General features: G+C 36.1%; 2 protein-coding genes across 2 annotated transcripts; both read left to right on the forward strand.

Annotated features, from left to right (window-relative positions):
- The first annotated feature begins 1,412 nt into the window (after positions 1 to 1,412).
- LOC132132505 (golgin subfamily A member 7-like) lies at positions 1,413 to 5,636 on the forward strand. The gene is made up of 6 exons (XM_059544903.1): positions 1,413 to 1,530; positions 2,423 to 2,545; positions 2,659 to 2,811; positions 2,896 to 2,997; positions 3,412 to 3,468; positions 4,736 to 5,636. The coding sequence occupies exons 1-5, from the start codon at positions 1,522 to 1,524 to the stop codon at positions 3,454 to 3,456; spliced, it is 432 nt and encodes a 143-aa protein (XP_059400886.1). The 5' UTR covers positions 1,413 to 1,521; the 3' UTR covers positions 3,457 to 3,468; positions 4,736 to 5,636.
- A 749-nt stretch (positions 5,637 to 6,385) lies between these two features.
- r3hcc1 (R3H domain and coiled-coil containing 1) lies at positions 6,386 to 10,626 on the forward strand. The gene is made up of 8 exons (XM_059544723.1): positions 6,386 to 6,411; positions 6,613 to 6,738; positions 7,168 to 7,305; positions 8,168 to 8,654; positions 9,447 to 9,619; positions 9,701 to 9,771; positions 9,870 to 9,965; positions 10,225 to 10,626. Exons 1-8 carry the CDS (start codon positions 6,386 to 6,388, stop codon positions 10,326 to 10,328), a joined length of 1,221 nt encoding a protein of 406 aa, XP_059400706.1. The 3' UTR covers positions 10,329 to 10,626.
- The last annotated feature ends 143 nt before the right edge of the window (positions 10,627 to 10,769 follow it).

Genomic DNA, 10,769 nt, shown 5'->3' on the forward strand with positions numbered 1-10,769 from the left:
GCCGCACGTCTAAGGAACTGAGTGATGGTGAAAACTTAAGGAATGGATGACCTCACTGATGTATCATTCATCATGTAAGGCTAACTGAACCACTGCTGTAAAATAGGTGCGTTTCCTTGCGTTCTCAATCAAGAAGACTTATCTCTGTTGTATGTCACCCTGTGTAAGTCATCCAAGTATGATTTCAAAAACACAGATGGAGACAAGGAGAGAGAGCTGGTTTAGGCTTTAACCATTTCTCCTTTAGGTTTGGCTCAGTCAAGGCCGGCCCGTGGCATGGGCGATCTTGTGACCCTCGTGTGCTCCTACACCCATATATTAAGCAAAATAATTTCTGACTTTTAACCTAATTTTAGTACTGATCTATCATCAAACTAATTAAAATAATGTTAGAATAAAACAAAATTGACATAAACGGAAAATCATAAGATTTGACAATATGTCCTGTTGGAATAGTTTAAACATTTTCGTCATGAAATTATACGTCATCATAAGGCATTTATTATGTATGGCGCACACATCTAAAATAGTTTTGCCATTTATGTGCTCTTAAAGTATCATTTCCAAAAAAAAGTGAAAAAATTTAATTATCAGGGGCACAAGGCAGGAAGCGACACAAAGAAGAGGAGCAGAAAAAAATATCTATATAGAGATAAAAATCACTTGTTAAAGTGTATTAGTATTTTAAGTATTAAATTAGTATTAATACTTGTGTATTAGCTTGTGATGTTTATATAGTTTTATAGTATACAATGTTAGCCTTTTTAGAACATCTTAGCTGATACTGACTGGATGTTCTTGCTTGAGTTAACTGCTTATTTAATTTCACTTTATTTTCTTTCAAATAAATTTAAGCTTCTGAAATTTTGTTTTGATATCAGTTACATTAGTTACTGCTTGCTTTTAATTCACCAAAAAATGTCTTAATGTTTTTTGAAAAAGACCATGATTAGGACTATAATCTAGCATTAAAAAAATTAAACAAGTAAGTTTAAATATGTCATTTTCCACTGTATATATGCACAGAATTGAAATGAAAGGTATGTGTATGCTAAATTAGATGGACTAGCTAACGTTAGCTAGCTGCCTAACATGTACAAATAAAATACAAAATGTAGCCTTAATTTTGTTGCCTTTGCTGTCTGTTAGACTATTTTAGGCATTTCATATTGCTCATATTTCCCTTTATTATAATAAGTACTTGTCACTGTAGGCATAGTTGTGGGGGTAGCTCATGTCTGGTCTCTTCAGTAGGCTTTTAACAGATTCACTCATAAAATACCTACAAGCCGCTTCAACATCTATTTATTATCAAAATGTATTTACTACTAATTTATGTAAATGAAAAATATAATTTTGCTCTTTGATTTACAAATCTTATTATAATCTTTTTTTCCATAATAGTTAAAGTATTTGATTTGGTGTCGCAGCGGAACTGATGAATAAACGCAAAGGTTCCTCCCGGACTGTGTTTTGTGGAGGACAGGAGCTGGAATAACAGGAAAAGGAGCAGCAGCAACTATGGCGGAGGTACGTGGATAAAAACTACATAGAATTACACTTTCCTTCTTGTTCATTCTCAAAAATGGACGTCTGAAGTAATGCGTTATAATCAATGTTTCGCTTTCCAACTATCCATGTAAGAGCGTTAGTGTTTGACTCGTTAGCGTTTCTCCAGTGCTCACTGCTCGTCAAAGATAAATATCGACGAAGATGACCAACTTTAACATTCAGATCCTTTCTTTAACTGTCAGTACACTCATATAAATCTACAAGCTGCCCCGTTTAAAACGAGCTTCATGTTGTCGTCAGATTTCAGTCGTTTTATGATGCTACAAGGGCGTTGTGAGTGCAGTTTCTGTGTTTGGGTATGATTTCCTGTGTTTTTAATAAGCAACTTTGATGATAATTAAAAACAAAAAGTTATTTGATCAGTAACGTTATATCAGAATGATTTGTGAATAATCCCGTGACACTGAAGACTGGAGGAATGATGCTGAAAATCGGCTCACGTCACGAAAAATGACATTTTAAAAAGCATTCAGATAGAAACAAGTTATTTTAAAACGTTGTAATATTTCACAATGTATTATTAATAATGTTATTGCTTTTAGTATCATAAGTGAACATGAGAGCATTTTTTTTTTAAATAATTAAAAATATAATACTTTCCATATTATTTTGACATGGGAAAAACAGTTTAGTTATCAGTTACTGATAATGGTTATTGGAGTGATAAAATTGAATATTTCATAGATTATCTCATAGGTGAGTGTCAACGTGTATGTCTATATTGCAGGGAAAAACGCTTTCAGTTTTAAAGTACTTAATTTTCTTAACCTGAGTTTTTAGAGATGGAGCTCACTGTTTTTGAGGACCGAAGTATTGTTATTAATAACCCATACTCTGGTTTCCTCCCCAGACGCACAGCTTGCAGGACCTGCGGCAAGCAGCTGTCGCCTCCAAGGTTTTCGTTCAGAGAGACTACACCTCTGGAACCATCTGCAAGTTTCAGATCAAGTTCCCGGCCGAGCTGGAGAGCAGGGTGTGTGGACACAAAGGAACCATTTACCACGTATCTGCATTTTACAGATGTCAAATATGTCTAAAGCTTTGGCTCATGGATTCTGAATATTGATAGTTGTGTCGTTGTTACAGATCAACAAGCAGCAGTTTGAGGAGACCATACAGACCCTGAATAATCTCTATGCAGAGGCGGAGAAGTTGGGCGGCAGGTCATATCTGGAGGGCTGTCTGGCCTGTCTCACTGCGTACACAGTCTTCCTCTGCATGGAGACCCACTACGAGAAAGTAAGATGATAGAGCGATAGGCACTAGATATCATCAACATCACATTGTCCATGTGGATTTCACTGGTGTGTTGAATTTATTCAGGTGCTGAAAAAGATTGCCAAGTACGTCCAGGAGCAGAATGAGAAGATCTACGCTCCTCTCGGGCTTCTCCTGACTGACCCCATAGAGAGGGGCCTCAGGGTTGTATCCTTCCTACACCGTGCGGCTCTTTCTGTCTCGTGTGGAAACATCATATTAAGCAGTTCAAATCATAAGAATAATAATGTTTCTTGAGCAGCAAATCACCATATTAGAATGATTTCTGAAGGATCATGTGACACTGAAGACTGGAGCAATGAAGCTGAGAATTCAGCTTTGCCTTTACAGGAGTAAATTACATTTCAAAAGAATTTCAGTAGAAAATATTTTCTTTAATTGTAATAAAATGTCACAATATCACTGCTTTTACTGTATTTTTAAACATGTTATTATGTAAGCCTTGGTGAGCATAAGAGACTTTTCACAAATCTTACCCCAAACCTTTGAATTGTAAAAAACAACAGCAACACCTTTGAAAGTCTTTACAGCACTTAATTTCCTTAACTTGAGTTATCAAAGGTGGAGATCACTATTTTTGAGGATAGAAGTATTGGTTCAAGATAAAACACACCAAAGGTAATGTTTTTTTTAATCTAAATATGATGATATCCAATATATTTAGTGCAATGCGGGGCTCCAGACTAACTAGTCTTACTAGCAGCACTGTAGCCTCTGAATAAACATTTTTAGGAGCACAAGCAGAAAATTCAGGGGCACACCTTAAACCAGCCTGCAATGCAATAATCCACATTTTCCCAATTTTAACAGTATTCCTGACAAATGCTTTGATGAGAATAGATAATAGATAAATAGACTTACTCATAGAAATGTAGTAGTATTATAATTTCAGATGGATATGACATACATGCATATATATATATATATATATATATATATATATATATATATATATATATATATATATGCACATGTATGATATAATTACCTTTCTTGTGAAATTAATTTTTTTTTCATGTTTATAGTACACGTTTGACAGTAAAGCACTAAGCTCTAGTTTCAAAGCTTACAAAATGAATTTTATTAACAACAGTTATGTGAAAAATCTATTTTTTTTTAATGTAGAAACGGTATATGATGTACTTTTATTAAATGTGCCATTATTCTTCTATAGTCTTATGTGGAACTGACCAACAACTTCAGTGATTATGAGCCCTTTGCACATTTATGAGCAAAAAGCACTTTGTAACTTTTCATACACAAAAAAAGCAAAACTCTGACAATCTGATTTCTTGACCATTGGATATCAATATATTTTATAATTCCAAAATATAAAGAAAAAACTATAAACATATGACTATTAAGCCAATAAGTTCTCCTCTGCTGCCATCTACAGGTTATGATGATTTGATGATTTTTTTTTTTTTTGTTCACTGCAGTATATTTTGGTCATCCCATTAAAAATAGCATTCAAATTGGACGATTTTGGAGCTTTTAAGTGCTGGAAACATTTGTGTGAAATGCTTGAAAGTAACTGAAAGCTGCTTGAATATCTCTCAAAAGGTTGTACAAACCCTGAACAATTTCTGCTACAAGACCACGGTTATAGTTAGCGTTCCTGATTTTCTGGTTTTCTATGTCAGTGCCGTTTGATCTGTTTATAACAGAGATTTCTGTGCAGAAATTGAATGCTTTTCATTAGATCTCGCAGCAATCTTTATTCATTCTGCTGCGAATTCAAATCACACTGCTCAAATGAGTAGTGCGACTTTGTTTCGCTTGCTGTTTGATATTTTTTCATATACAGAAGAAATGGCAGCACTTACGAGTTGAAAAAATTACTCGCTCCGGCATAAAATAAGCAAGGTTTTATTTCTTCCTGCAGGATCCTGTTTGGAACGTGATTATTGGCCTGCTGGATTCAGAACCTGCTTCTCCATCTCATGATATATCAAACATTTTGCTTCAAATGTAGATAGTATACCTTTTTTTTTTTCAGACCACTGATCCATTATTTTTTGTACTTTATATTTTACAGAGGGAGAGAGTGGTTATATTCTGTATCTTAGTGAGACTCTCCAACCCAGCTTTCCCTCAGTTAACAGCTTTCCAATGTCTAACTTAATCTGAGTTGTTTTAAATCTATGTTGTGCCATGTAATTTTATATTGCAGCTCCAGTGCGTTCCCTTCTCTTGTTTTCTGTATATACTTGTCTTGAATGGGAAGTATAGATTAAGTGCACAATGTTCAAAGTTGCATCTTGATAATTCTGATCTTTTGTGACAAAAAACTCAAATTTGTTTTTGAGGAATCTTTTCTAATTTGTGCTTGTTAAAATGATCATAACATTCAAGAAGAAGCTTCAGTTTTGTGTATGTGGAAATTTAAGACTGATAGTTATAGTTTGTTATATTTAATGATTTTCTGTAATTGTTTTAGTTACTTTAAGTCACTGTTCTATTCCATTCCCTCTACAAAAAACAGTTTGTGTATTCTTCCATGCTGTTTCACACTACATTTGACTATATTTACCAGTCAACTACTTTACTTTTATTGGGGTCTGCGAGTTAATCCTTATTACACACAAATGCCATAAATCCTTAAAAGGCATGGTTTGCATTTAATATTGCATCTCCAGCTTGTGTTTCAGACTGCTGTCAGGTCAAACTGTCTTTTGCGTAAATCTTTTTATCAGTGTTGTATCATAATGTCTTTTTTGAAAATCTTTTGACACTTATTTAAACTATGTATCGTACAATAAATAGTGTTTTCTTGAACAAATTAATTCCTTTGTCTGAAATGTTTTCATTATATATATATATATATATATATATATATATATATATTAGTGCTGACAAATGATTGTGCTGAATAGCATCCAAAAACGTTTTTGTTTGCATAATATGTGTGTGTACTGTGTATATTTATTTATATATATATATATATAAATACACAAACATTTATATTGTAACAAAATATTTACATGGACTTTTTTATCAATATATTAAAATGCGATAAAGATTCAGTTTCTCCAGGGTTTTTGGAGTTGAAGAGCTAATACAATTTAAAAAGTATAATTCAAATAAAACACTTGAACAATCAAATTTGAAGCGTTTAATTTGTTTACCTGCACGTGACCAGTAACTGGCATCAGACAACTGTAACTTCAAATCGTAGAGTACTTCAAATATTTTAAGTCAAAGGGGTTTGACTGACAAAAAAATGTGTATTAGTTTTTTTATTAGTGCGTCATACTCCAGTCCACTTGTTGGCGGTAAATGCACCAGAAGTGGTTTGCCATCCGCCACAAAACGGTATTCGAAGAAGCGAATACAGTGGTTGTTACTTGTTTCTGCGTTAGCGGTTGTCGTTTAAACTGAGATTAAATCGTGTTTAAATGTCTGTTTAGAGCGGCATGAGATAATTTGTCCAGTCGCCTCCTGAAACGCGTTTACTGTAATTGCGCGAGAGTGATTTGCTAAGCTAACGTAAGTTGCTAATGTTCAGGCGGTTAGATTCACGCTCAGATGTTTAATGTCCTTCAGCTCCCCTGATATACAGTAACCTAGTTGTTTGTATTTGACTCATGCTTGAGCAGGTGACAATAAAATAAGTGCTTTAAATTGAGGTTTAATTTTAATCTCCGCTTCTATTTTGTCGCAGTGAACACAAGCACAGAGCTTTATATTGCTGTTATACGACGTTTGTTCTTTTTTCTGTGTGGAGACTGAATCATCTCCTGTGAGTCTCCTCGGATAAAGCTCGTCCTCTAGCACGCTGGCTCTTCCTCGGGTCAATGGCTGTTACCTCCCCAAACAAGAGACTGAATTCATCCACACAATCCTCGAGGAGCTGGATGAGTTTGAACAGCGAGATGAGCACAAAAGGTAATTTCATCACACATCTGAAGAAGGGACACTGGCAGCACCTTCACTGATAAGATTACAAACGTTATTAAAATGTTTGACAATACTGTTGCTCATGATAGATATTTGAACAAGCAGTTCATACAGGGACATGAGAGCAACTTGGGCTGATAAACAGCCACCCAGAACACCCTATCAGCTGCACAGCAACACCTTAAAACCCCGTATGTAACAGCATAGCTGTAACCCCCACAGCAAGTCGCATAGCAGCATGCCAGAAACACTAAGAGCACCCTAGCAACTGTAATGCCTTGACAACAACCCTAACATAGTGCCAATGACTTTTACTTGTAGCATATACAGTGTATTTATGTATGAATATAAGGCTTTTGTGCATGTGTACTTTGGGCTTCCAGTCATATTGTCTAATTGAAATATTCGGATCTGTAGCATTCTACTCTTCCCTCCTATCCCGAGCCGACTTCGCTTTCTGATTCACCAAACCTGCGCGGATCATCCCAACCTCAGCACCTTCTCCGTGGGCGAGGGCTGCGCCCGCAGAGTTGTAGTGTGCTGTTCAGACCTCAGGTAAAGCTGCCAGAGTTTTAGTGTCTCATCATTGTGGTTCCCAAAATTAAGAAATTGTAATTACATTTTAAGATACTCGTTATCAGGCTGCAATTGCTTTTTATTGATTGCATATTATTTATTTATTATTTATTGATTCTCCTTCTTCTTTATAATCTTTTTTTAAGTCTTCCTTTCTTAAATAGTATACTGTTTATATAAGTTCAGAAAGTCTTCCAGTTTTGCAAGTATTCCCACAAAGACTAGTCAGGTGGCTATTATTACACAGAGAACTGAGAGGCTATACTGCATCTGACAACTTGATTTACACAAATCATTTCAATTTTAACAAGGTTTCTTAGCATTTCAACATGCTGCTGATGAACACCTTTGAATAATCACTCAGTGGGTTATTTAACCATGTATTACTGTCTTTGGAAGGCTTTTGTCTTTCAAACAAAATAAAGTAAAAAAAAAAAAAAAAATAATCAGGTTATTTTTTTGTGAGCCTAAAATATATTTACTTGAAGTACCACCTGAGATTTTAAGGTATTGAGTTAATTAAGTTAACACAATAGCATGTTCACTGTTCTTTGACGTTGGTTAATGGGCACATGACAAGAAAACAATCAAATAAAAGATTTTTGATTGTTTTTCTTAAATTATTTTAATTTAACCTCATGAACCCCCCAGCAGACGCTTCTCTAAGCCCGTTTTGTGCATGTTGTTAATAACCGACTAAAATATATTGACTTTTTCTAATTACAATCAATGAGTAGTCTGATTATATTACCTTAAAAACTACAGTTTTTGTCATGTAGTTTGGAATCAGTAAGAAACTACAGTTTGCACGTAAGCCAGCAGTGTGTGGTGCATCTGACAGGTTGCCAGAAGAAGACCAGAGAGATGTGGAGGGCAGATCCCATGGGCGAGCACGCAGTCGGGACAGAGACATGGAGAACAACAGGAACACGCGCTCACTGGAGCCCAGCTTCAACAGCAGACAGAGAGCCAGACGGCCAGACAAGGCTGTTTACATTCCGCGTGCTGCGAGACATAAGATAGATCTGGAACATCCAAATCCTAAGGTATCATCTGAGGAATCCTGCTCTGACGTTACTAAGGAACCGCTTGTAGCCAATCAGAAGCCAGAGGTGGACAGCACTGGCCAGGCTCTGGGTGATGAGGAGTTTGTGCAGCTTTCAAGGTCGGGTCCGTCACCGTGGCCTGCAGCCTGGGACCAGACTGTGACTTTTTTTAGCGCTTTGAAGTTAGAAGACGAAACAGATGAAATATTTGTCAACAACGCGTTCCTTCCCGCTGATGCCACACTTCAGCAGCAGGTCGTTGATGAAAGTCTGCTCTCGGAGGTATTGTTACTTAATGGGTATCATTCACTTATAATTGCATGGATTATTCGTACATTTCGTATTCATACGCACAGTAGAATGTCCACCTGATTCACAACCAATGAATTTATTCTGGACCTTGATCTAAATGTTATTGAATTGCAAGTAATCTAAATGAGTGACTGTGGGCCCAAGGTTAGTTACTTGCATAAACCCCCAAACCATCTCCACGTAAGATCTTTCCGTACAGCTCTCCTCTACAGCCTTACATCACTCTCAGCAAACGTGAAAAAAAATGGTAAATTAAAAAAAACATTGATAAAAACACATTAAACATGTATTTTAGTTCGTTTCACTCCGGAATAAATCCTTTAAATTGAAGGATATTCGGAACAGAAATAATAATAGAAGTATAAAACAAACACAAATCAAAACTAAATGGACTATAAATGCCAAACCTAAACAAAATTTAATGCAAAAACAAAACTTTAATTCAGCACAAATCCAAAAGTCATGATTTTCTTGCTTGATGTTGCCTTATAGTAGTTACACCGCATTCAGATGATAATATGTTCTATTCTGGAAAATACAGTAGTATAGAGATGAAATATCCATGTATAAAATTTCACATTTGTAAGTCTACGCAGAGTATGTGATTTTGTGTATGTGTGGTTTCAGTTGTTCATAAATCTTTGTAAATTTAGAATAAATATTACTACAAAACTTATCGATGAATCATGACTTGATTGTGAATACATCTCAACTTTATTCTGTCTGTTCTCACACATCTCATTCATTCTTCTTGGTGGTTAGATCAAAGCCAAACTCAAGCATGAGGACATCACCATACTCAACACCTGCAGTGATTTCCCTGCCTATGCAAACATCTGGCTTGACCCACAGGAGTTCGGCCACGTCATCGAGATCTACGACTTTCCCGCCATGTTTAAAACCGATGATCTCCTTGATGCCTTTGCTGACTATAGGTGATAAGTCACCTCTATATTGTGACAGAAAAAGTAGCGATACAGATCTATAAAGTGACCGTTGTCTGCTTGTATTTCCAGTGACGGGGGGCTGAAGATCAAGTGGGTGGATAACACTCGTGCTCTCGGTGTGTTTTCAAGTCCGTCAGCAGGTATCTTTTAATAAGGCTGTGTTTTTTCCATTCTGGAATCAAGAATTATGATGATTTATTTTCTTATGTTTGACAAACCCATTTTTGGCTCTGTTCAGCTACACAGGCTCTCTCCATTAAACATCCCATCCTGAAGACCCGCTCGCTGCAGGAGGGCAGCCAGAAAGCAAAGTGGAAAGCAGCCAGACGTGCAGGTATGAAAGCCACAGAAAAGATGCTTTACACAAAGATGGATTCACATTAGAAGACATTAGTGTCCACATTTAAAAAAGAAATGGCTTAGACACCTGAGAAGCCCTTTTAAAATGTACTTTTTTTGTAAATGTTCATATGGTTTAAAAATACAGTAAAAACATTATTATTGTAATTTAATTTGTAATTTTTTTAATATTCATACAAGCACTGATCTGTATGTCAGTAGTATACAGTAATGATGATATGTCATCCATACAGAGTTCATTCAGCCGGTGAAGGAAAGGCCACGTACGGACACAGTGGTGGCTCGCAGGATGGTGGCCAGAGCGCTGGGCTTGAGAGGGAGAAACAAATTCAACTGAATAAATAAAGTTTCACTTCAGTTAATACTACACTGGGAAAATGACAAATGTCCTTGACATTAACTACAGCACCCAGACCTGCTATGAAGACGCTCTGAAGCTTTATTTTAGCTGCAGAGCAAATGGAAATTCTCCAGCGCATGAAATATATGTGGTCTCCCAAGTTTCCAGTTTTAATTGGTTGAGTTCTGTACTATTTTAGGAAACGAGCTGATAGTATGTTAAGTGAAGATTTATTTCCTGAGTGAGTTTTGGTAAGCACTCAGAGAACTTGTGTTCTTTCGTCTTTAGCGGGAAACGGCCATGCTGTGTTTCTCCACACTGACAAGCCCAGCATCATTCAGCATCTGGTCCAGCCATGATAAAGAGATCCTTTTTATTAACTTCAATCTTTTTTTAATACAGATAAGCTCTTTTGCTCATTGGATTTCCTGAACGTGT

Source organism: Carassius carassius, chromosome 49, assembly GCF_963082965.1.
Source record: "Carassius carassius chromosome 49, fCarCar2.1, whole genome shotgun sequence".
NCBI lineage: Eukaryota > Metazoa > Chordata > Actinopteri > Cypriniformes > Cyprinidae > Carassius > Carassius carassius.